This window comes from Anopheles coustani, chromosome 2, assembly GCF_943734705.1.
Source record: "Anopheles coustani chromosome 2, idAnoCousDA_361_x.2, whole genome shotgun sequence".
NCBI lineage: Eukaryota > Metazoa > Arthropoda > Insecta > Diptera > Culicidae > Anopheles > Anopheles coustani.
This window is the reverse complement of record NC_071289.1, coordinates 22,358,658-22,385,835: the sequence shown is the minus strand read 5'-3', so window position 1 is coordinate 22,385,835 and position 27,178 is coordinate 22,358,658. Positions and strand designations below refer to the sequence as shown.

Here is a 27,178-nt window from a genome sequence, read left to right as displayed (position 1 = left end):
AAGCCGGAAGAAAAGATCCAACCGAAGACTGTCCGGGCCGAAGGGTGGGATACCCGTGTTGGTATGTTGTGATGGCATGTTGTCCCATTCAGCCGAACTAATCCAATGACATGCCCCTTTCATCATGTTGAAGCCGGTCGGCGTTTCATCCATTCGATTTAGTTCCTCGGGCATTCTGACGTTCGGAAGTTTTGTACAACAAACATTCAGGTGATTAAGTTTGTTCTACTATTTCCTGGACGCGCGATCGCCCTCCGGGTGATGCTCATTAACGATGGGTATGTTCGCTCAAGCCTGATGTTTCTTTTTCAAATACCTGTTGATTTGGTCGTAAAATGATCAACCGCGCAGAAGAGGAAAAGGAAATTCTATACAAAATGGTAATGGTCAACCCAGCCGAACGTGTGGGAATCTTTGATCCGTGCGCAACGTCAATAGAAAGAGTAAATTAATTAATTATTAATGAACGTTGGTGTGAGTTGAAACGCGATTAAATCCCAGTAGTAGGTAGAATCGTAATGATTCAAGGAGATTATATACTTTACAAACCTGCCTTTAGAGGTTTCGAAAGAGACTGCCAGGAAATACTAACAAATATTATTTTCTTACATGAAACCTTGAACCTCTCCGGGGAACCTTTAGAAACCTTGCAAATCGATTGAAGTACTGGCAATTGATATTAATTACCTACCCTAGCTATTACGCAGGGTAATAGTGTGTTGAAGATAGAACCCTGGTACGGAAAAAACGGAGCCCATACGGTCCGCCCAACGCCTTCCGCAACCGGAAGGTACCGGGTTTGCAAACGGCCGTGTAGAGTCAAAGTTCGCGAAACCCGCTAAAGCACCTTCGCCCGGGCCAAAGTGCCATGTCACGAATTTAAACTCAACCGGTAACCTCGACCGAGCTCAAATCAATCCGTGTTGCACCCCTCGCCCACAAACACATCGGTTCGTACACCGTACGGTTTCTTATTTTTCCTTGTATGGAAAGAATTTCCTGGAAGCGCAATGCGAAACACTATACCAAGGGGGTATGGCCGGTTCTTCTTTTAAACCTATCAGAACGAGGATGCTACTATCTTCGAAACAGGCTTGGAGAATGTCAAACTGCCGTTCGTAAAGCTCAACGAGTTCGAGGTTAAAAAGAGTCAAAGACCATGGAGAAACAGCCAGACAGTGATAAACAGCACGAGCGGCTATGCTCATAGCACTTGTGCTTCCACTCACATCTTTCTCCACCCGAACGGGGCCATCCGTTCCCGAATGATTGAAAGCACTCATATCCTCCCGTTTCCCAGAGGAGAGGAGCCTGTTCGGTCAAGAAACCGAAGGAATCGTAAATTAGCGCACTAATCCGTGACGAGATAAAAATCTCCATCCGAACTCGCAAACTAGGGATATCCCGGACGCGCGACTTCAGACTTCAGAATTCTGTTCTTAGCCGAGAATTCGGGGAACCACGTCTGAGGCTTTCGAGCCCGGGATTAAGTTAGCCCTCGTCTCGACAGTTAACCTTTCGGTATCAGCATGTGGTGGTGGGTGTACGGAAAACGGGTCCCATTTGAAAGCCCTCGCCCACTAGGGGGTCCTCGTACGGGGGCTCACTGTGTAAGATACGCGCGTGCCGGTCCCTTTCGGTAGGGCAACCTTTTCTTCCTTCACCACGCCGATGTTTTCGGTTAAATTAGCATAATATATCTATTTTCTTCAGCCACACCTGGTCGAGCGGCCTGAAGAAGAGATATATGCGCATGCGCTCCGCCGGTGAGTGAGCTTCAGTTTCTTGGCGGCAAGCAGTTTAGCGGAGAGCACCCATAAAACAGACACCGGGGTGCGCTCGTTTAGTTAGCAGCTGAATGAAAAGTGTTGTTGCCGATTGACTTTTTATCACCTTCTTCAACAACCCTGACTGTGTGACTGACTGACTGCTGCTGGGAAAAAGGGAGGTGTCGCTGCGGGATCGTTTGTAGATCGGATTACACCATCACCTCGGTTCGTTTTGGAAGCTATCTCCAGACTCGGGGTACGGGTGTAAATATCGGTGGCCACTTTCAACGCTTTCAGCTCAACGCCAAATGCTCTGTTATGGAACTTGCTTTCCGTTTGTAGGCTATCCCCGTGGGAAGTCTCGGTATTTAGTTCAATCTGTACGATGGCCATGAGAGCTTGCTGTCTTCATAAAGCAATCCCTTGTGAAGCTTAGAAGGAACACAAAAGTTCGTTGAATTTATCTTTAGTTGATGGTATGAATTTTATTTTCTAAAACAGTTGTAGATCAACGCATATATTCTCATCGGTAAATGTTAATTTCTATCCAACTATTTCTGGAGATAAAACAAACCCTTCAGAGCTTACGTAACCCGATCCGCCTCCACGTTGTGCTCATTTGCTTGGAACATGGGCCCGCTGAAATAGACGAGTATTTGGGTGCGTGTATGTGACTATACGCACACGTAATTTGCACCCGATGGGCCACCTCCTAGCCGTGTGGGGCACACACGCAATTTGTGTTTCGTTAGCAAAACAAAGTTGGGACCCCGTTGGCAATTATGAAGACGATAATAAAAAAAACAGCAAACGGGGTGTCCGGCTTGCGTTCCAGGTAGCGCGGTGAGCTGTGCGGGGGTAAATTTCGATGACGTGACATTTTTCTGGTAAAGTGTGCGTATATTTGCTTTCCGCAAAATAGGTCCAAACATCATCTGACCGCTCGCGGTGAGCCACGCGGTGCTTACGACTAGCCCACGTTTGCTTCCACGGAAAACGTGACCATGTAGCAAGCATTTTATTTTTTTATTTTTCAACACAACGCAACTCTTAGTCTTTCGCTTCTACTTTTCTCACCCGTTTCAAGTCTCTTCTTGGTGGAGAAGTTGAAATTTCGTGTAGGCATTTGTCACCCGAGCGCGCAACGACGTTCGAATGGCGGGAATAACTTTCAGTGTCTTCACACCGCCCAACACGGCGAGTGCCAAATGTAGTCGAAAAATGTGTGCGCCGCTACTCCGCACAAAACCATCACTACGCTCGAAGTGTCTTTAATGATGAAATCTGCTCGGTTAAGAGCAACCAGTTTTTGAGGGTGGAAGGGAGGAGGAGGCCAAATTGGCCATTTAAAAGCTTCCAGCGGAACTTCCCTTAACTTACTGGTGAAGTAAAGTTATGACAGACTGCGAAAGCACACACAGCGAGCGGCTCGTACATCGAGACGGACATTCTTGAGCGCAGATCGTTTTATTTTTCCTGCCGAAGTTCGGGACGCTCCGCTCTTCCGTAACGGTCGTGGCTTCGAAACGTAACGTACGCGGATGCTTGCAGCAGCAGCGGCAGCAGCAGTTGAACCGGTTTTTTGTTCGAAGATGGCTTCAAACTGGTACTAGGTAGCATGGTTTCTGTGTGTGTGGTTGAGCTGTTGCTTCTTTGGCCGTTCGGTTTTGGCAAATGGAGGCAAACCCGCTGCCGGCGGGTTGTGAAGAGGCAAAGGATAAAAAGCTTAAACATCGCTTGACGAAGGCAAAAGTTGACAAACGGCATCTGCCCGGTGGAGATCTGCTGGTATGTTGTAGTTGCTGGCTTCGGTAACCCCAACCCCCAACGCCACACATGCTCAGGCCCGCTGGTGGCTTTCCGTTTGCGATGTCACCTCAAGTTTATGTTTAATTGTTCAAAAAATTACAAGCGCACTTTTCCGCGTCGAAGTTCGCCGGATTCGCTTTCTCTGTCGCGTACGTTGTGCTCGCCGGTTATTTATGTTTTTTCTCGCCAATACAAACCTTTTGCCGCATCGGAAGGTTGTTTGCTTTCTACTCTTGCTGCTCATTTTCATATTCGCGCCGGTTGGGTACGAATTTTCATGTCGTTTGCTTCGTTTGCTTCTCATCCTCTTCCTATCGCATCCGTGGTAAGGGATGTTATTTTCCCTTTTTTCCTTTAAGACGCCTGCTAAACAATAACGCCACTGGGCCACTTACTTATCGCCGGTGGAGCGCGAAAGGAAGGATTAAAGGAAATGATAAGCATACAAAACGGCAGGGCGGCCAAGGTGTGGGTAAAGTATATGGGGGGAAGGAAGAGCGGGCTCATTCGCAGCCCTATCGGCAGCAGTTTAAGTGTCACCAATCGACAGTTGAACATGACCATGTTAAATAAAGGTTTCGCGATCGGTAGGACGTCGAGTAAAAAAAAAAGGAAAAGCTCGCACGACGCGATGTCGATACAAGAGCGCGAGGCAGCCCTTTTGCCTGAGAGCGCCCTTCGTGTACGAGATGTGTACAAGATTGTGGCTACCGATGGAGGACCGAGGCAAGAAGGGCTCAAACAGGTTTACTAAATGACTGCATGGGCGGTGAAACCAACGTGGGGAAATTCAGATGAATTTATTTCTCGATCTGTCAAGATTAGCCACCGCAAGACGCGCAGCAATTGTTGAAAGATTTCATCGTTTCAGCGAGGCGAACCGAAGAGGATTTATAATTATCTCGAGGAAAGGTCATTAAGGTGTTTGTTAATCCTAGTTGATGTATCATTTGTCAATTGAAAATACCCTCGAAGAGAAGATAATTCACAAAACTACTGACCAGTGATGTGACTTATAAAATGGATCGCTTTCTGCTTGGCTTTCCTTGTGAAAGCCACTGCAACAATCCGCTCGATTACGACTGGCATCGTAATCGATCGCACCGCTAGCTGCTAATTATCGATACATTTCTAATCCAATTATCAACCTACACGATCACGTTCGCCAGCACAACGGCTCCTAGTAGCGCATTGCGATCGTATCGTACCTCCTGGCACCGCATTCGAACGTCTGTCAACTGTCCGGTTCGTGCTCGGTGTCATCGTTGAAGTCACTCCAGTTGCCAGACCGATGACAAACCCATTTACACCCTTTCCGGGAGCGCGCATGGTGTGGCCAGAAAGCGAATGAACGATCAAATGCCAGCTGTTTTTCGATTTGTACACCCCGTTCGATGAGTTTTCCCGGGGAGAAAAACGGAAAGCGCACAGGAAATGAGTAGGAACAGCGATGGCGGAAGGAACAGAGAAATAAAGCTACGACAGAAAGGTGGAATGGTTTGTATATATGAAATAACGCGACTGTTATAAATCGATCTCTTACACCAAAAAAAAAACCATGACACGGAATATAAAGAGAAAGGGAGAGGGCGAGAGAGGGGCCAACGCGATCGGTTCACAAATACCAGCTCACGAGGGAGCCCAAACGTCGCGGGAACACGTTTAAACAGGTTGCGTCTGATGCGCGAGGTTCGTCGCTTAGTCACGATCGAGGTCGCTCTTTGAGAGGACGTGCTTCTTGTGTGTTCCAGTGTACCGTTGAGCTATGGTTGGAGTCAGGCCTCTAGCGAAAAACGTCGTTCAATTTATGTGCTAGTAATTATTACCCGTAAACTGATCTATAAGCATTTGATTCGTGCTCTTTACTTGTAACGGAAGTTTTAAATCGAAAATAATTACTTGATTAAAATCAGTTTTCAGTTTGTAGGGAGTTTATGCACCCAGAAGTGTTCGTCGCGTCATGCTTAGCGTATTCGGTCGGACAAGAACTAAATTTTAGTGTGGAACGTAATAGTGCAACACCTTTGTCTGATCCGGGAAGCGTTCCCTGCTTCTACTGCCAATTGAGCCTTTCCACAGTGTTCCGTGATGTGACGGTGACGATTGCCTATCTCATTGCCCGTTGCATGAGTCATCTTTTCTAGTGCTGTGGGCAATTTTAAAATTAAACGATTCGAAACTACCATAGACAACGTTCTTTTCCATCATGTTCAGAAAAACCACCTGCGTACAATAATGCCTTATGATGGTATACAGTCTTGTTTTTTCTGCGGGCTACGTTGTTGTATATGAACAAGATAAGCAGTTCGAAGTTTAAAACAGATGCTGGTGCAGGTGTTGTTGAACATTGTGTTTCCTTGCCTCCATGTTCTTTTACTAGTTGCTATTATGCAAATGTCAATGCTCAACACTTTTCTGGTGTGCTGTGGAATGGAATATCCAATGAACTGAGCAGTCAAAACTGCACGCGAAAGTAAAGTTATCAATCATGCATATTTATAAAGCAACAAAACGGTCAATAATCCACGCCACACCAAAGTGTTTGTGATGATGCCATGTTTTGCTCCTCCGTTAGTCATCGAACCTTCAAAAGGAAAGTACAAATGTTTCACATATTGTATGTTACCAAAAAGTTTTCTGACCCGGCCCGGTTCGTCGCTTGCCATCCCACACGCGCGCATTGAAGTCTTTCGTGTCGTGCACGGCAACAGAGAGCGAAGCAACGCGCTCGCAGCGATTGGCTAGCAGTACGGTTTATTTTACCGTCGTTGTTCTTCGTTTTGCGCAAGGCCAACCTCGATGGTTACATCGCGGTGAGCTCTTTTTGCCCTGTTTCGGAAGGGAGTGAATGAATTAAATAATTAATAAATCCACCCCGAAGAGAAAGGATGATGAAACCAACAGCGACAATGATGAGAATGATGATGATGATGGCGGTGATAGCCACCCTCCTGACGATGACGGACGGCTTGCGTGGAGTGCTGTTAGATCGATGGGAAAGATTTATCTTCACACGTACACACACTCACATACACGGCGGCAGGAAGACACATTGTTGCTTCCGCGGTCCGGGGGAAAAAAAAGATCGAGAGATTGATTAATTAAGGGTGAATGGGAGCAGTCCCGGGCGGGTGGTGCGGACCGGCGAACAAGAGTGAGAATTTTCAGAAACGGCCAACCAACCTGGGCTCTATAAGTTTGGACGATGTGGCTTGCAAGTGAACCTGAACTTAAAACATGTTACAACCAGTAAGTTCTGTTACTTTTTCATGCGAGACACACGGATGGGGGCTGCCGGGAGGAAAGGAGGACCCGGGGCAGAGCGAAGAGGGGGTAAGAGAATTGTTTGCTACAGTTCGTGTGTGAGTAAACACGGCACAAAACAGGAAGGGAAGCGCTTAACACCGGGAAGAGCAGTAAAAAACTGAAAAAAGGAGCAAAAAGGGAACAACGCCAGTAAAAAATGAAAAGAGTAAAAATAAGCCTAACGCCGGAATAGTAGTCCCGGAGAAATGATCGTTACGCTCGGCTGAGCCGGCGGTGGTGCGCGCAAGGTGCGCAAAGGTGATGGCGGCGGGACCACGGTTACGCACCGCTGGAGCAGCCAACGCTTCAGCACCACGACGGATCGCATCACGGATCGAAGAACACCGCGACCACACGGTCGCACACACACACACACACGCTACAGCCACACGGGGCACCCGAGCAGGTATGTTAGAAGGGGTCGAGAGTGCGGCGGTGAAGGAAGCAAAGGAAAGGGAGGAAAAAAACAGGAAAATAAAACAACAATAAACAACAAGCGCAAGTCAATCCGTCCAGCGCGCTCCATCCGTGTGTCCGCCGTTCGTCAATCCGTCCGTGCGTCAGTCAAGTCAGTCGCGGTGTTGATGCCAAACAGGTCGCACGGCGTCGGTCCGGATCCGGTTCCTACCGCGGAGCAGTGTGGATAACCCCTTGGAGCTGTTTTGCCCGAGGTGTTGGTTCTTGTGTCGTTCCTTTTCAGCGCAACATAAACAAAAAACTAAATTCCTCAAGAAGAGATGCAGAGCACAAGTGTGAACGAGCAAAGGTAAATTGAAGTATAGATACAATATTTAAAATCTCTTTATTTTGAGTTGTTCTACAGAGAACCTGCACTTTGGAAATAACAGTAAGCAGTACTTGCAATCGAAAAGACCTAATGAGTTCCTGAGCGAAAGATGATTTTTCCCACCGTGGAGCTTTTCCACTCCAGAAGAAGAAAAGATGCTCTTTTTCCAGACACTAATTTCCACCCGGCCCGCCCGGGTCGAGCTCCGTGTTTCTCTTCCGGATCAACCGACAAGCCCCGGACCGCGACGCCTAAACCTTGGATCGTGGGCCGATCTTTCACTTCACCGCTGCAGTGAAGATTCTTCCTTTCTCGCGCATTCTTTTCGCTCCGTCCTTTCAAACCCTCGCTCATTTCTCTTTCCGCTCGAGCATCTTTTCGCTCCGTCATGGCCCGGAGTCCTTCCCTCCTGGCTGGTTTCTTGGCTCCCTTTTCTTTCTCCATTCTTTCGAACCTTCTTCTCTACTGCTTCTCTCACCTTCTTTCTCTCTTCCATCAGGCACCCCGGAGCAGGCCGTCTCTTTCCGTCCGCCGTATTACCCTTCCTTATTTTTTTTCCTTTCCCCTCGGATCAGGCAGCGAACCGTGGCATCGAGCAGCATAACGGAAAGCGCAGCATAGCACCACCGATCACCACGCACCGAGGGGCCAGTTCTCAGGCTTCCCGGTCGCGCCCGGACAGGTTCTTCCGTCAGTTGCTTCATGCGCTCGCACCGAGCCACACACACATCGATCGGCCGCTCCCGGAGCGGATCTCCACGTGACGGACGACGGCGGCTGCTGAAGGCACCCGGCATCGCATCGGCGGTTCGGCGAACATAATTATCCACTGTTCGGTTTAGGGTTGTTTTTTTTTTGTTTTACACCCCCTGCTACATGTAATGGCACTGGAAGAATTCACGGGATTTTTTTCAACATTCCCGTGTTCTCACAGTGGCATACCCAGTACAGGGAAGCTCGACGGATTTCGGCAAGTGATCGTTCGTCAGTGAAGTTCGAGTTGAAGTGAAAAAGGGAAAAGTGAATCGCAGTGAGTTGAAAAGTGTTTCTTTTATTCGGTGGACAAATAGTGAAGATTCAGTGCTTAGAAGAAAAAGTGTGATATTTCGTAACTATCGAATTTTGAAAACAACGTTAAAAGTGAATCCATATGAACTCCATACTTTTGTAAATTTTCGTTTTCTCTTTCTAAATAGAAGCAAATGTTCACAAAATATGATTTCCCAATCGATGCTTTCTGTTAAAACGCGCTCCACCCTTCGGTATCTTCTAGTCTATTCCATTTCACAATGTAACATTTCCTTCATTTTTGCACCATAGTTTTGTTGATTGGAAACACACAGTTGCCAGTTGTTTTTTCCCGTTACGCCATTAGGCACGTGTTTTATGGTTTGGAAAAGGCATTTCGCAAATTAACGTCACTCAAAATATGACGCTGTCGTGTACACCTTGTTCGGCTGTAAAAAGCTATCATCTTCACCTGCTCGGTACGGTTGCGCTAGCTATCGTGAGATCGCGTGAGCGGGCGCTTTTCCCGTGTCCGTGTACGGACGCTTTCGGCCATGTGCCGCTCGCGCCAGTGAAACGTGAGTAATTTGATAATAATAGCTTCGAACAGGCGGCCACACAACCGACAACAGCCAGTTCGCGCACATACGAGCAGTGATAATATTTAGAGAAACGAAATGGCAACCGGGAGGTAGAAAAAACAACCCTTAACTCACGCACATCTCCGCGACACGAAGGGGGAGGGGGGTGCGCAAGCAGTACGTAGGCAGGGAAAAATTGAAATAATTGTCTAATTCTATTGTTGTCGAGCTACGACCGGCCGATCAACCCTGCCAAGGTCAGCGTCATCATAGGTCCGATGCGACGACAAACATCTAAGGGCAGCAACCGGCGAGTTGACAACCTGCGCAAGGTTTTCAATTGCACCACAGATCTTTGATTTGAAACGCTAGACGATCGAAAAACGTTTCCGAAGGAAAACAAGGGAGGTAACAAATAAATTATAGGATGTTACTAATAACGAAGAGTTTGCCCCCGAGGAGACAATATTTTGTCTCAAACGCTTCCTTTTAATATTAAAATTAGAAAGATATATGATATGATGCCGGATTCCATCTTCGTTGACCCTTGTTGAACTCGTCCGCCTCGGGGCATCATCCAGGCTTCAATTATTTCGGGCAAAACGCGACCGCCAACCCCTCCCGACCCGACCCGGACCGATCCCCGCAGGGGAGTTTTTCAAAAACCGCGCGACTTAGAACATTCAATTCCGCGCCAAGGATCGCAAACAGTAGCCCGAGCTGTTCGGTGCCCCCGGAAAGAGGGCCCTCGGTGTTCGATTATTTCCCGAATGATGGACCCTGCATCTTCCCTCCGATAGTTGGGCCTTTTTGTTTCGCTCCCCTCAAGTCCGCCGGCCGTTCCTTTTTCATAATGTTGATAATGATGATTAACGGTTGGCTGTGGCGAATCTGACGCCTAACGTCGCGTTTCGGGCCGGATCAAAGCCCGGGGCTGATGGAGAAGGGGAAACAAAAGCAAAAAAACAAGAGTGTGCAAACTCTCGGTGCGCCAAATATGAACGCATAAACTCCGGCAGCAGCGAAACAACATATTGGTTGGGGATTTTTTTATCTTTCTTTCTTTCTCCATCTCGAGCAGTTGGTCTACGAAACCTGTTTGATGATCTTCTTGCGGGATGTGCTATGTACGGGTAGTTATCATTTGTGAAACGGTAGAAAATACGTTTGAGTTCTTCTATTATACCGTTTCTTCTAGTCGGGGATCACAAAGATCTACCGAAGATAATGATTTGACGAGTAATTTATCAGAGCCGAGAGAAGATGTGATTTAGAGATTTTATAGAAGATTATTTGAAATCATTGAAAAAGGTTTCTTTGAGTTGAACGAAGTATACGTATTCTATGTTACGTTTAGTGTATCGATCGTAAAAAGTCTCTTCTATTAATTGGAAAAGCATAAAGGAAAATACGTTGCGCTAAACTTAGGCCATTCTAAAGTTCCCATTCTCAATCTCAAGCAGTGGTTGGAATCGGCAGCCTCGCCCGATGACACACCAACACCAGCGTTTACCCTCAGAAACTCGTCCGGAAAGTGATGTAATTCGTGGCCCCATAAATTCATCACAGAATCTCCGAAAACAAACAAGAAAGAAGATCCACCCTAAAGTGTTGCGGGCAATTGGCAGCTTCGGCGAGTGAGGTCGAGCTCGAGGGGTTGGATAGGGGGGGATAAGAGTTCTATACCAGGTTGACTGCCCGTGGGTTGACTGACCTCTGCGCTCTCTTCCGTCGTCATTTCTTCTCATCCCCGGGGGAGCGCGCGCGCGTACCGGCAGCCAACAAAAGGCAACCGGGCGCGCAATAATGGCGCAGGTTCGGTGGAATTGTATCATGTTCTATGCTGGAAATGAGATACATATACATAAAATGGGAATTTTTAATGTGCTCTTGCCCTCCCACCCGAGTGCCACCCCTTCCGTGCACGGATTCGGATGGTCTATTTGAGCTGCGCCGGAATAATTCGGTTTTGTTTTACCTTATTTTGCGAGCATTTTTTTTTGGACTTGGCTTTTACGAGTGGCTTTTGTGTTCGGCCGCCTCCCAGGATATGCCAGGGCCAAGGGGTTGGAGCGGCGCGAAATAAGGGATCATAAAACGGCGCACGAGAGAAAGAAAGCGTACGCGACGGGAACGCTGGAATGATGCTAACAAGTACTGGCCGAATGGAAGTTTCGGTTACTGTTTGTGTGTGCCTTGTAGCATGTGGTTTACTGTAAGCCTGGGCCAAGATTGTTATTGCATTTTTTAAAGCATCGAACAACAGTTAACTGCACCATACATATATTGAAAAATAACATTAAAATTGTAGAAAATATCAGTACTAATACGGCCAGTATAACACGGTCACTGCCATTGCTATCATTTCTGATAACCAGCTGTCATTAGTTCTAAAAAGTTTTTGCCGAATAAATAAGTAAAATTGCTACTTTAGTAATTACAATCACCAGCTTTTGGAAAGCTTAGTCTTTGCTTGGTTTTCGAAAATGGCTAAAAAAATATTATAGGCAAATGTTTTTTATCAAAAATGGTTGTACTAAAAATGTGCTAAAACGGTTGGCAGGCAACGTATTGAAAACATCCTAATAATTCTTTTCAACATAAATAAATAAATATATAGAAAAAACAAAAGAATCCATAATTTGAACATCCAGGAAATCGATTGTAAAATTCTTACCTCGTATGAATCATTTCATGCATACGTTCAATATTTAATGGAGTACTAGAACAATCCTCGTACCATGACTCTCTTTATGCTTTCACAAGAAAAATTGCAGTCCAAATATTTCGGCTGCTCGATCATGCATTCAACATATTTAAAAAAGACCCTCCAGTCAAAGAGATATTTGTAGCATGAGTTAAAGCATAGCAAACCCTAAGCAAAACTTTGCGCTACCTCCTGGCGATTTTAAACAGCCGCGTGGCTTTCGACACGCAGACTCACGCTTGGTCCTTTGTTAATCTTCGTTGTATTAGCCTGTGTATGTTGTATTGAGATGATTCGTCCCCAAAACCGTTGCGATCGTGGAAAATGTGTCGGGCGTCAGAACGGCACGAGCTTGGCGCATTGCTGACCCTGGTATTTATTGTACGATTGTTGTATGCACAGATTCCGGTTCGCATCGACCAGCCAGTACCGTACCGAGCGTCTTCTTTACTGTGCCAACTTTCTTTCGCTTCCCGCCTGAGGCCTCCAAAGGGACCGTACGGTTCAAGACGCTTTGGATCCCGCCAAGGTACGCTGTGGTATCGGATCTGGATGGCTGGAAGTTTTATGTTCGCAATGCTCGTTCGTACAGCAATAAATGTTGGAAACAAAAATGCGAACGAGAGTGGGAGTGACAACTCTAACCAGACAGCCTTCAAAAGTGATTGTACCGTTCCGTTGGTGAACAATACAAAGGAGAAGATAACCCTGATGGTTCAGTAGGGCAATCAATTATCGTTGATCATGAACTATCTCCCTTGATATGATTTTTTTTTTTAAGTTTATGTGCAGTTGCAATTGCAGAAAGAAACAGTCTAATGTTCCAGAGAGGTTCAATCAATAGATGATCTATAAAAATTAAGTTCCAAAAACAAAGTTTTCACAGAAACGCGATATGAAAATTGAGACATTTCATGGGTTTGTATTGTATGACTTGACTGAGGAATATTGCTATTGTATAATTTTTATCTATGTTTCGTGATTTTGAACGTCTGGACCACTCGCCAGTGTTGTGCTATTTCTATTGTTAATTTTAACTTTTCCATTCTCCAACACAGACCTCCCAGTGGGTTTGAATTAGATCCACAGCCGACAGGTCGGTACGCTGACGATGGTGAAGAAATTTGTCGCAATTACAGTCAACATTCCTCCGTTCGCTCAGAATGCTCTGCTTCTCTCAGACCGACCTTCCGCCGGTCCGCCCCTCCCTTCAGCTTGTCGTGGGAATTTTCACAGTCATTGCCAATTGTCACGACGTTCCGTCCGGGAGGAAAAGCTACGATCATTCGTTCGTACACCTTCCCGGTAAGTAAAATCCGAGGGGGAAGACCCGCTCGATCATCCTACCGAGGCGGTCAGTTCCGTTTCACCCACTCCATTATATTTAAATGCGTTCCGGGAACCGCGAGGCGATTGTTCGCGGCCGCACGACTCGCGACGTAACGCTACGCAACCGATGCGTCGGCAACCTCAGACTTTCCCGAGAAGAAAAAAGATAAGATATACTAGTCAAAATCAAAGGTTAAAAAATGGGCTACAGTGGGCCGTTTGTTGGGGAAAGCGTAGCTATTTCTGTTGCTTTAGTTTTTTTTGTGAAAGTTCATATCACAAGTATAAGTATCAAAGAGAAGGTAAATCAACGTTTTGCAGATGTAAATGCAATAAATTGGAATATTGGGATAACACTCAAAAGAGCTTACATGTCGAACATGATTATCGACAAAAACCGGTATTGTGCTCGGATCAGTTCTTTTTGTGAAACTCTACAGGTTCAATATCTCACAGTGTTGCAGATCATCTGAATCATTTTCGCAACCTCAATTGGAGACCTGTTCGAATCTACTGGAAAGATCAGTTCCTTCTCTGAGCTAGACAACCCGCGCTAGAAGGGCTCTAGAAGTTCCAGATACCTTTAGCCCGCGTCTAGATGAGATTTGCCCAGAGGTTAATTACAAACCCCCACCCTCCTCCCTCCCATCCCATAAGGCAGGTGGTGGAAGGGAGCCAATTTACAAATCCTGCGCAAGGGGCTTGCGAATCGATCGATTCGCGTAAAATCCACTCCACTCCACGCACCATCGCCATCACTCAGGATCGATTACGAGTAGCTTTCGGTGCGTTTTCTTCCCCCTACTACCACCTTCTTCATTAATCACAGCATCCGCAAAGGCGCACAAGGCTCGTGGGCCACTAGAGAAGGAGAGAGGTGGTGAGAGAGGGAGCGCGAAGGACCATTGCCTTCCGAGATTGACCACGATGGCGATTTTGTGTACGCGCATCCGCTCCGCGGGAACATCTGTTTCAATTTCACGGAAGTAATTAGGTTCTGTTGTGTTGTTACGCGTACACCGCGTCCGCCGCACCGTTCTACCGGATCCGGCCGGAGTTCTGAGAGCTGGAGAATCGTAATGATCATACCGGTCTAGCCGATTTTAGTCTAGTCCGCAACCGCTAGAACCTAGCCCTGCGGTCGATGACTACTTGCGGATGCGGGAAGCTCGAACGTGCGCGATCATGGTGCGCTTCGAGTGTGGTAATAATCCGCCGACAGACCGGTCCGATCGACTCCATCCGCCGAAAGGGAGGTTTTTTTTTGCCTCCAAAATTGACGCACTCCGCTTGCGCTGGAGTCTGGAGCGCACTCGGAAACGCTATGGGAAATCGTGGAATGTGGTGGGTATTGGCGAGGAGCAAATCTATCATTCGTTTCGTGTTCGAGCGGATGTGCGGGCATTCAAGATCATCGGTGCGTCAGAGGTGTTATTGTCAGGGTTTCTCAAACTGTCGTTTTTTGAAGGCTTCAATGATGATGATGAGTCCCACCTCTTACCCCAACACAGGTTTGAGAATGGCGGAGTTATCATAAGATATTTGTAAGCAATATCCAAGGCAAATCACGAAGTGGTGGGATCAAAGTGACCCTTCACGAAAAAGACCAGTCAGCTCTCTTTTCCTTGCGTACAGCGGTTAGCACAACTTCCATAAGACAGGAGTCGTGGAACCGCTCTCCGGAGTGCACGGCCAAAAAATGCTCTCTCCTATTCGTGTAGCCGGTATCTCCCTTATCCAACATATGGAGGGGAGATACCACTTTCCAGGATTGGCAAATTAAGCAAACCTTATCCGCGAAACAGTTGGTCACGTCGAAAATATCATCAATGGATGAATTCGAGGCGCCTGCCACGTGATTGCACAAGAGCGACTGATGCAGTTCCTACAGAAAGATCAACTTCAAATTTCCACTTTTACGCGCGCGTGTCTCAAAGATATGTTGTTCCATTTTTTTTTTATTTACATTTAAATTTGCAAAACAAAAATCTCATCATCATCATCTGTGAGATCGTGATGACAAGTGCGATGCTTACAAACATTAAATTTTCACAATAGACAACTACGAGACATTGCACATTCTACTGGGTGCTACTTAACAACCTGCTTAACGTACACGGCACACAAGCGCTTGAACTCGCGAACGTTTGCAGCCTCGGCAATCTCTCTAGGCATGCTGTTATACCATTGTATACCTTTACAAAACAAAGAATTTCTGGCAAATACTGTTGAAAAGTTTCAATCAAATTCAAATCAATTGAAAAGAGAAGTTCTCAAAGAATATCAAATTTCTAATACATTTTATTTAGTGTTGTAGAATCATCCAGGGCACTTAATCATTGAATATAATTTTGTAAACAAATAATACAGTACAGATTGAGGAATGCTGCACCAACGCTGGTCCACCTCCTTAATTTAAGTCTAACGTGTTGTTGGTTTCTGGTCACATATTTAACTTTTTTGAACTCCCAACTGTCCACCATTAAGACATCAGATAAATGATGAAAACTCCAAAATCACTGCTTTGAAGACGCGCCATTCGGAGGCATGATCTCATATAACATCTCCACCACCTTACGGCGCAAGATTTTGCCAGTTTGCGTTTTGGGTAGTGACTCCACGAAGTAAACGCCTCCACGTAGACGCTTAAAGTCCGATACCTGGCTATCGATGATTCGGTTAACTTCCACCGCGTCGAGTGTGCTTCCTTCCGAACGCACGATTACCGCCGTCGGTAGTTCCGTCGTTCGATCCGCATCTTCCGGAATGCCCACGACGCACGCTTCTCGCACTCCCTCGATCTGGCCCAAGATGGCTTCCAGCTCGCTTGGTGTCACGTGGAATCCACGGTACTTGAAGATATCCTTCTGCCGATCGATGATGTACAGGTAACCTTCCTCGTCGAAGTATCCGATATCGCCGGTGCGGAAAAATCCGCTCCCGTCGAACGCATTCCGGGTGGCTTCCTCATTCTTGTAGTACCCCACGAAGGTGGATTCGGTATTCTTTAGCAGTATCTCACCCCGCTTACCGACGCCCAGATAATTTCCTTCCTCATCGACGATCCTGACACTCACGTTCGCCGTCGGAGTGCCCACAGAACCGGGCTTCCGTTTGCCTAAATCACACGAAGCCCAACCTATCTCTGTCAAACCGACCGAATTGTACGTTCGCCCGTTCGGAAGCAGCCGTTCGAATCGATCACGCAGCGCATCCGACACGTAGCTTCCTCCGACCGCTAGGAACACCAGGCTAGAGAAGTCAACTTTCTGTACACGCTCGTGGCCTAAGATTTGATTGGCGTACGACGGAGGCATGAAGACGAAGTTAGCCCGGTACTTCTCCACCGCCTCGAAGAACTTTTCCTCGCTGAATAGACGTCGTGTGATAAGACGTGTAGAGGAACTCGAGAATGTGGTCAGTACCATAACCATGCCAGTAGCCCAGTACAACGGGCTAAAGTTGAAGATGGTCATTGGCTTCGCGAGTGGGTTGCTGCCGATGATGCCGATGATTTGTTCGTGTGTTAAACACACCCCCTTGGGAGGGCCTGTGGTGCCGGAGGAGGACATGATGATCGCTAGATTTTCTCGCGAATCTCCCAAATTCGGAGCGCTTCAAAGAAGATAAGAATGAAATTTCATTAATGCCACGACTTCAACACAGATTCAGTGACCGTCGCGTTATCAGGTGGCATTGTGTATGTATCATGGTACAAGCCCCTTGTTTGTTACATACACAAACTGCTCCTCACGCCCGGTCGCTTTCAACAGGTCCTCCGCATGCTGCACGTCATCCCTGGCACTCTCGAACACATAAATTGGTGGATTCCCTTGGACAGCTTTGCGCGAGGCAGCATGCACAACGTCCACATTTCCGTCGTCACAGAATATCACCCTCGGTTGGGTCATACGCAACATGTGCGCAATGTCATTTTCGGCGAAAGCCGGCGCGAGTGGATTCCACGTTACTCCGATTGTCATCAGTGCGCATGCCAGAGGGGCCACATTTTCACTGTTGGCGTTTACCAGCGTCACAATATCACCCTGCTGAAGACCACAAACCTCCACCAGGTTCTGCGCCAACCGGATCATTCTCGTCCGGAACTCGCCACAACTCATCCTGAACCCCGTATCCATATCGATCTGGATTATCCGGTCGGGTGATCGTCGCAAAATATCGTTCATCACTTGCCCTACACTCGCCTTCGGATTGAAGATCGGTACCACCTTTGGACCGTACCAGGTACGGGTCGATTCATCGTACGTACACAGCGCCATACTAAGCGAGCACTCTCGGGACAATACCAACTCGGTTGAAATGCAATTCAAGACTGACGTACACTGTACAGCAGCTTCCCCTACGGGTTCCTCGTACGACGACCTTTGTATCTCTACCGGGTCGGCCTGTTATCAAACCAGTTTACGCATCAAAAACGAAGTGGGCAATCTTCCACTCAGCGCCATTAAATCTCTCCAGTTAGTATCAGCGGCGAAGAAGTGATACTCACGAGTCATAGTGATAAGAAACAATCTGTTTCTCTTTCCGTCGCGCTCACTCCAAGGGTAAAAACGAGTCGCGTCATTCATCCGAATTTTCTTGTCATTCATCTGAAGCAAAACAGCTTGGACAAGCGCTTCAAACATCATGATACTGTCAACGAGTTATGATCTTTGATATAGGTCCACCCGCAGAGCACTTACGACTTGTTGACGTGCGGTACAAATGGAAAGTGGAATGAGACGGACGGGAATCCAATCCCTTACTCCTTCACTCTGTGATTGTGTGGACCGATTTCTCTCGATTCCGAGCACTTGCCATCTGATGGCCAGAAACCGGTTAGTACGATGTGTACCGATCCTTCCCTGCTCTTGAACCGGTTTCTTGCCTCGTAATCGGCTCAAGTACCTAACAAATAGATTTAAACACCAAACATAGTTGTTTTGAAGGAAGGTAACAGAATAATTTTATTCAAAATATTTCAACACTTTCTATGTCTGACTACTTCTTTGTGAGGATTATTCGCTCGAACAACGAATTCGACAACTTTTCTTCGCATAAGTTTACCACATCCGGGATGAAGGAGCTCGTTTTACATCTATCCACTTCATCGGACTCCTTGAAGTTCAATCGTTTGCGTTATTTAAAACATCTTGTTTGATTATTTCTTATTATTTCTCTGTTTGATGATTTCAGCAACCTCTCGGCGCAATACTTTGCCACTACCAGTTTTTGGTAACTCTTTTATAAAATGGACGCCTCCTCGGAGTCGTTTAAAGTCCGAAACCTGGCTATCGACTATATTGTTCACTGTCGGTGCGTCAAGGTCACTACCAGGAGTTTTCACGATAAACGCTGCCGGTAGATCTGTCACCCGATCCGCATCTGGAACGCCTACTACTGAAACCTCTTGTACTCCTTCGATCTTGCAAATGAGCATCTCGAGCTCGGATGGTGTTACATGGAAATTTTTATATTTGAAGATATCCTTTAGACGATCAACCAAATACAAAGTACCATTTTCATCGATGTAACCGAAGTCGCCAGTGCGTATGAAGCCTTCGACGTCACAAGCGTTCGCTGTTGCCGATACATTCCCGTAGTATCCGAGGAAAGGATATTCTGGCTTCAGCAAAAATTCACCACGTTCACCGGCACCTAATCTATTTCCGAGCTCGTCAACGACTCGAGCTCGCAGACCCGAGAACAGCATCCCAATGGCATTAGGTATTCGTTCACCGAAGTCGGTAGCAACGACTCCACATTCCGACGATCCGAATCCGTTCACCGAGCGACCGTTTGGAAGCAGCGCATCGACTCGATCTCGTAGATCCTCTGAAACCATACTTCCGCCAATCAACCACAATTTGATAGATCGTAGATCGATTGCTCTTATCCGTGGGTGGCACAAAATCGCGTTCGCATAGGCTGGAGCAGTAAGGACGAATTCAGCATGATACCTTTCAGCTGCTTCGAAGAACTGTTCCTCATTAAAACCGTTGCGTGTAAAAAGCCGCACATCGCCGTTCATCAAAACATTCACTAGCCACTTGAGGCCAGTTATCCAGTAGATGGCACTGAAGTTGAAGTAAACTCTCTGTACTGGAGAGTTTTTCGGATGGTGAAGAGTGAAAAATACTTCGAACTTCATTAAAGTGGCATGCGATAGCTTGACACCCTTGGGAGCACCTGAAGTACCAGAGGAACAAAGGATCACAGCTATAGTATTTCTACTGTCACCGAGATACCGTGGCCTAAATCATAAAAAAATGCACAAACAAATATGTGGTTAATATTGATGACCTTACTTTACCGAATTTTAACCTTACATAAATTGTTCCTCCTGTCCCGTTTCCTTCAACAGCTCCTCTGCGTGCTGAACGTCGTCTCTCTTGTCCTCGAACACATATATCGGTGGAGTTTTTCCTTGGAACACTCGCCTTACTGCAGACCGAACTATATCGAAGTTGTTCGCATCACAGAACACCAACTTCGGTTTCGTTGTTCCCAACATATGTGCCATATCGTCTTCGTTGAAGTTCGGAGAAAGTGCATTGAATGGAGCACCGATCGATAGCAGAGCACACACAAGAGGTCCTAGATTTTCGCTGTTCGCATTCGCCAACACAACTACGTCACCCTTGCCTACTCTCATTGCAGTGAGGTTTTGAGCGAACCTAATCATCCTGCTCTTGAACTCCGCGTACGTCATTGACCGGCCGGTATCCATGTCGATCTGTACCAGACGATCCGAAGATCGGTTTAGCACTTCAAATATCACCTGCCCGATACTGGCTTCGGGATTGAACACCGTCTTCACTGTTGGACCTTCCCATGTTCGGGAGACAGCATCGTACGATGGTTGATAGTTGGACATGACTCTTGCCACCGTGTACTTCTAGATGACTACCATACCTGAGCTAAAACCTAGGATTCAATAGCGCTTCAAATACTCTTCAATTGTTATCTTATCATACCCTTTCGCGAAGATATATATTTTTCTGATACCAATAAGACGCTATTTGACAAATGAGTGCTGTTTTATCTCTGAATAGAAAGGGCTTTTCACTGTACTGATGAATCTTTGGTCCGTAGTTATCAATTCATTGTGCAGTTATAATTTTACTTAGTAGCGTATTTTATCATTCATCTCAGCAAGGTAAGCTTTTTATAATTATTCAGTTAAGAACCGGTTTCTTTCCTCGTTATCGGTCAAAGTACTCAACAAAAAGATTTGTATAGCACACATAGTTGTTTGGTCATTATAGCAGGTTTATTTTTCTTAATAATGTTCAACTCTTTCTGCTTGCAGTCACTTTTTGTGAGGATCCCGTTTGATCGATGACTTCGACAACCGTTAATCGCATGTTATTTGTTCATGCACCTTTATGAAACTCTTTAAACACACTTTCTCTGAATCTCTTAGCTTCTGAAGCGTTTACGTTAGCTTAAGCCAGTAGATCCATATCTACTGATAATATTACATTTACTTTTTTGAAATCTTGAAACTGCAGATCAGACAATAATATTCTAATTTATGTCAATGAAATCTATACCACTCTGTGGAACAACCTTTCAAAACCAATGATTAGTTATTATTATTTCTCTGTTTGATGATTTCTGCAACCTCTCTGCGCAATACTTTGCCACTACCAGTTTTTGGTAACTCTTTTATAAAATGGACGCCTCCTCGGAGTCGTTTAAAGTCCGAAACCTGGTTATTGATGATAGCTTGTACTGTCGGTGCGTCAAGGTCACTACCAGGAGTTTTCACGATAAGCGCTGCCGGTAGATCTGTCAACTGATCTGCATCTGGAACGCCTACTACTGAAACCTCTTGTACTCCTTCGATCTTGCAAATGAGCATCTCGAGCTCGGATGGTGTTACATGGAAATTTTTATATTTAAAGATATCCTTTAGACGATCAACCAAATACAAAGTACCATTTTCATCGATATAACCGATGTCACCAGTGCGGAAGTAGCCATCCTGATCACAGGCATTCGCTGTTGCCAGTTCGTTTCCGTAGTATCCGAGGAAAGGATATTCCGGTTTCAGTAAAAATTCACCACGTTCACCGACACCTAATCTGTTTCCGAGCTCGTCGACAACTCGAATTCGTATCCCTGCGTACAGCGTCCCTATAGCATTAGGTATTCGTGCACCGAAGTCTGTAGCAACGACTCCACATTCCGACGATCCGAATGCGTTTACTGAGCGACCATTTGGAAGCAGCGCGTCAGCTCTATCTCGTAGATCCTCCGGAACCATACTTCCTCCGATCAACCAAAATTTGATAGATCGTAGATCGCTTGATCTTATCCGCGGGTGGCACATAATTGCATTCGCATACGCTGGAGGTGTGAAAATAAAAGCAGCATGATACCTTTCTGCTGCCTCAAAGAACTGTTCCTCATTGAAACCGTTGCGTGTAATGAGCCGCACATCACCATTGATCAAAACATTCACTAGCCACAATACACCGGTTACCCAGTAGATGGCACTGAAGTTGAAGTAAACTCTCTGTTCGGAAGAGTCTTTCGGATGGTGAAGTGTGAAAAATAATTCGAACTTCATCAAACTGGCATGCGATAGCTTGACACCCTTGTGTGCACCTGAAGTACCCGAAGAACAAAGGATTGCAGCGAGAGTTTTTCGGCTATCACCCAAATAATATGGCCTGAAAAAAAATAAAACATGAACATACAGTTAGTATCGATTAGAAAATCAAATCGCATCATTCACTTAAGTCTTACATATATTTATCCTCCTGTCCCGTTTCCTTCAACAGCTCCTCTGCGTGCTGAACGTCGTCTCTCTTGTCCTCGAACACATATATCGGTGGAGTTTTTCCTTGGAACACTCGCATTACTGCAGACCGAACTATATCGAAGTTGTTCGCATCACAGAACACCAACTTCGGTTTCGTTGTTCCCAACATATGTGCCATATCGTCTTCGTTGAAGTTCGGAGAAAGTGCATTGAATGGAGCACCGATCGATAGCAGAGCACACACAAGAGGTCCTAGATTTTCGCTGTTCGCATTCGCCAACACAACTACGTCACCCTTGCCTACTCTCATTGCAGTGAGGTTTTGAGCGAACCTAATCATCCTGCTCTTGAACTCCGCGTACGTCATTGACCGGCCGGTATCCATGTCGATCTGTACCAGACGATCCGAAGATCGGTTTAGCACTTCAAATATCACCTGCCCGATGCTGGCTTCGGGATTGAACACCGGCTTGACTGTTGGACCTTCCCATGTTCGGGAGACAGCATCGTACGATGGTTGATAGTTGGACATGACTCTCCTAGGCCACCGTGTGCTTCTAGATGACTGCCATATCAGAACTACAACCTAGGTATAAATAGCGCTTCAAATTCTCAATTGTTATCTTATCATACCCTTCCGCAAAGGTATATATTTTCTTACACCGATATGGTACGATTTGATAAGTGGGAGAAAATGTATCTGCGAATTGCAAGTTCATCATACTTTACTACAGAATCAGCACTGTTGTCAGAAGCTATCTGTTCTTTGTGTTGTATAAGGTTTACTTCCTTGCCTAGTTTAATTCGTATCACAACTTGATAAGCTGTGTATAACTACCTGTGTTTAATTCACCCTGATATGGAACATTATGAATCACGATCACCTGCTACTAGATGTACAGTTTGGTGCATATATTGTTTCACCATAATTTCTACATTACACTCCAATTATCGTCTTAAGCCAGTAAACTAAATTTTGCTGTTTTTACATATTTCTAGAATATCTGAATATCTTCATTCCGTCAACGGTCAAGATTTTGAAGAATAAAACAGGTCATCATTAATTTCAATTATTTCTAATTAAACTGGTACTCGAGGCGGTGGAACGATCAACTGCCGGCGATTGTCTAATGTGCCAACCGGTAGCACCCGGGTTGATGGGTTTGCTTGATGGCCCAACTAGCCGTCCGTACTGCTCGAAAGCGCGCGCAAAGTGCCTCCACTCGGTCAGGTAATTTCTGGCGAAATGATTAATTGCCCATCTCCCTTCAGGGAACTACCGACGATGTTCCTCACATCGACAAAACACGGGAGACCCCGACGGTCGGAGGCTGTTGCAGGCACTCCCAACGAATGAAGATTCTAACGGGGTTCTCTAACGGACACTGGACTTCCAAGGAATGAACCGAAACATAAAACTTATAACAACATAATCCATTTCACCATAAAAAAAATCCTCGTTCTACCTACAGATGGTTCAGCGTTCAGAAATATGTACGCGTTTTTGGTCGCTTATTGGCCTTCAGGGGTTTGCTAATTTTTCCCTCAAACGAAAAGGTCAAGCAGTTCGACGCCCTGTCAAGATGTTTTCTCTAAATAGGACTATTACGATCACCTGCAGAGTATAACGTGCATCTTTTCTTTGCCTCTAAGCAATGTTTACAATCTATTGGAGCCTTAGGAAGGAGGAGGAAGGATTCCTATGTCGAGGAATATGGACATGTTTGTAATAACATCCATCGTTTTTTTAGTCACATTGGGTCATCTGTCCGTAAAATTACAGTCACTGAAGCATGTTCCGATGAAGTATTCCCTAACAAAATCTGGAACTTTCTAACGTCGCATCAGCTTTCTAATTCCCAATTACATCACAGTCGCTCCCGACGTGTTGTGTCTATCATTACTCAAACGGTTTACCCCGTTCGCTCGCTCCCTGGCGGGATGGAGCTGAAATGGTGTTCCCTCCGCACGATTATGATGAGTTTTGCCTGGAAGCGTTTGCCCGTTTTCTCGCCTCTTGCTGCTACAATTTATTTAACACCTTATCGGAAGAAATGATGATTGATTACCATCAACAGTGCTAGCGAGTCGGTGCGGCGTCGCGGGGATATACAAAAGAAGGAATGAAAGTAATACACGCGTTCGTTTTCCAGTTCGTTGCGGGATCTTGCATTCCCCATTCCGGCCCGGGCCATTCTTTCGGATTATTCATCTCGGAAGCCGCGGTCAAACGTTCGTTCTGACACGAAACATGCCGCTCGAAGGCGCCCAGCAATGCGCGAGCGTCCACTCCAGCGGCGCTTTTCGGTCCCGGACCGGGGGGGGGGGGGAAAGTTGCTCCCGGTCACTTTACCGCTCGTAAGTTCACCAAGAAGAATGAAAAATTGGAGCACATGTATTACATCTCACTCACATGCGACAGCACAATGGTGTGCGAGAATGGTCCGACAGTGGGGGTCATATAAGTAAGTTAATTTTCTTCTTGTGACCTGTTATAAAGAGAAAAGGTAGTTGCTATGTCGACATCTAACGTATTTAAAGTTTTATTCTACATGTGGCGTGTCGTCTCTTCCATACAATATCTTCTTTTCTTTTCACAGTTCTCTGTTTATAGAAAACGTCATTTTACGATACTTTGCTACCACATGTTCCTTTTTCATATTTACCAGTACGATGTACTTCATGTTTTACATCATTGTAGGCAGCGTGATATGGAACTCCCCGGTACTTCTAAAACTTACGGCGAAAATCCCTATTCATTTCCTCGATTAAATCGTTCACGCGCATGTTGTTTGATGTTGCTGCCATGCTAAACCACGGTTGCGTCAACGTATCCAACCGGATCGTGCCCGTGCGCACTGCACCGGTGCGATCTAACAGGACCTCCTGCCAATTCGCTGACGGCGTCTCCCGGTTCGTGCCTACCATTTGCCTCGCTGACCAGGCGCTGCAGGGTTTCCACCCCGGTTTTCCCAACCCTATTCAAGCGTCCGGTGCAGCACCCTTTTCAAATCCTTTTCCACAGTGGAGCACGAAATTGGCGGCACGACTCGGGCTCCGTCGTGGTTTGATTGATTAATCTCGCACCGTTCAGAGGGCACACAGGCTGCAAGGGCTGGAAAATGCGAGGTCGTGCGAGCAGAAGAGCTGACCCAAAGACGGGACGGGAAAAGCTTCACGAAACCGCGGACCATAGCGACCCGCGAGAAATTGGAGGTTAATTATTATTCTAATTTCGATGATTCGATTTGCGCTCTGCGCAAGCGTCCATTTATCATCGGTCCGCGGGGGAAAACGGCAAGCAAACTAATCGAAAGTCAGCGAGACTATGAGTGGAGAAACGGGAATGAATGGAATTATTTTATTCAATTCAGTAGCCTAAATTCGCCCAAAGATTTATCTACTGGATGACGATCCAATATCCCTAAGTCTTTCACGGAAGACTATCTATTCTGGGGATCGAATGGATTCGTATCTGGTTTAATTTAATTGCAAATATCTTAATTGGTTAGATTTTATGTGTTACAGTTGCATATGTGGGATTTTGTTTCCCATAAATTTTATTCCTGTAAGAGATTATATCAATTTCTAATATACATAATGTATACCTTACTAAAGCTGTACAATGATTTTAATTAACAAAATTTGCCTTTAACCTGATTGATGATTAAAGAAGTCATAGGAAGGAATGTGTTATGTTCTTGCCTTGATATCGAATATCGTTCGAAAACACATGATCGTGGATAAGAATGTGCCCAATCCTGAAATGTGTTAAAGCCGTTTAGCATTTTAAATGGAAACGGAAATTATCTGGATTGAACGAATTTAAGTTTGGCCATTTGCGAACGAAGGAAATGCTCACAGTTGGACTAACAAACGCTTTCTTTACAACTTCCGCCAACACCTTCAGCGTGACGTCCTTGATCTGATCAATCCCTCCAGAAACACCTTCCCCGAACGCTTGCGTAGCTTTGGCACAATAAAACGAAACTTTGACGGTTACGATCGACTCCGATAATTGATTGGACGGTTTAACGAGCCCGAGGAACGAGCTCTCGCTTTCGATGTCCTAATCCATTTACATCTGTGGTGGATAATCGTGGGAATATCGGACACTTCATTGGCACTATTAATCCAGTTCGGCCGCACGGTGTCCGGCGAGGAATTTCTTCCGGCTCTCGTTTCGGCGTTGTTCTTATCGCCCAGCATCAGCAGGGACGCAGCACAAACTAACCGAAACCAACCGCGACGAACCGAGTGCGTATTGGTGCTGTGGCGTTTCCTTTATCTAATTAAACCGATAGCCATCTGCCACGGGGCGAGTGAATGGGTGTTCACTTGAAAGCACCATGAAACGGCACGATGTTGATGTCCTTTCTGCCGTCGACTGTGGCGATTGGAATGTCAAGCGCCGCTCGGCGACTGTCACTGTGGTGCTTGGGCTTTGGTGCTATAAAATTAATCAAAACGTGCGCGCGCGTGGTTACGGTACATTAAATTTTCGGGTTCAGGTCGTCGAACGGTGCTGCCGGTTGGACTGATTGGGTGAACGGGTTTTCGTTTCCAAAAAAAAAAAGAAGCCCGGAGCTAAAGACTCTGTAGGCATCAATCTGGTGCCATGTATCTTCACGCGCGTCCTAGGACGCCGGTGCCATCTGTTCACTGGACACTTTGGTGCCGGAGGAATCTCAACTCATCATCAGGCTCATCATCATCATGGTCGTAGTCGTCGTCGTCGTCGTCGTCGTCGTGGGGCAAGTGTTTGGAATTCCCACAGACCCACGGGCCATCAACAGCGCGCCACGGAGATTATCCGCCTTCGATGGAATGTTTTTGGCTGCTCCAAACCCTCTCTGAAGCAGCGCAACACTCCGTCTCCCTTGCTCGAAGTGCTAAAGTGCTAATCAATGTGTCCGTGTTCGGTGTGCAAGCAGTAACAAACTTCGGCAGCAACGGCAGCAACAGATGAGCAGCCGGCAGTGATTTCAACGGTCAAGAGCAATCCCCTCGTTGCGTTATTATTCCGTACTCAAGCGTACTCGCAATGCGGTACTTGGCAGTTGTGTGCTTCGGTTATTGTTGTTTCGTAGGTTTTCTTTCTTCCGAACT

General features: G+C 46.1%; 3 protein-coding genes across 3 annotated transcripts; all 3 read right to left on the bottom strand.

Annotated features, from left to right (window-relative positions):
- Positions 1 to 15,812: 15,812 nt before the first annotated feature.
- LOC131264095 (probable 4-coumarate--CoA ligase 3) lies at positions 15,813 to 17,576 on the bottom strand. Its single transcript, XM_058266384.1, has 2 exons — positions 17,035 to 17,576; positions 15,813 to 16,911 (listed from the first exon to the last, which is right to left on the bottom strand). Exons 1-2 carry the CDS (start codon positions 17,574 to 17,576, stop codon positions 15,813 to 15,815), a joined length of 1,641 nt encoding a protein of 546 aa, XP_058122367.1.
- Positions 17,577 to 18,255: 679 nt separating this feature from the next.
- LOC131265645 (uncharacterized) lies at positions 18,256 to 20,173 on the bottom strand. The gene is made up of 2 exons (XM_058267928.1): positions 19,626 to 20,173; positions 18,256 to 19,550 (listed from the first exon to the last, which is right to left on the bottom strand). Exons 1-2 carry the CDS (start codon positions 20,171 to 20,173, stop codon positions 18,458 to 18,460), a joined length of 1,641 nt encoding a protein of 546 aa, XP_058123911.1. The 3' UTR covers positions 18,256 to 18,457.
- A 711-nt stretch (positions 20,174 to 20,884) lies between these two features.
- On the bottom strand, positions 20,885 to 22,601 carry LOC131264094 (uncharacterized). The gene is made up of 2 exons (XM_058266383.1): positions 22,054 to 22,601; positions 20,885 to 21,977 (listed from the first exon to the last, which is right to left on the bottom strand). The coding sequence occupies exons 1-2, from the start codon at positions 22,599 to 22,601 to the stop codon at positions 20,885 to 20,887; spliced, it is 1,641 nt and encodes a 546-aa protein (XP_058122366.1).
- Positions 22,602 to 27,178: the final 4,577 nt, after the last annotated feature.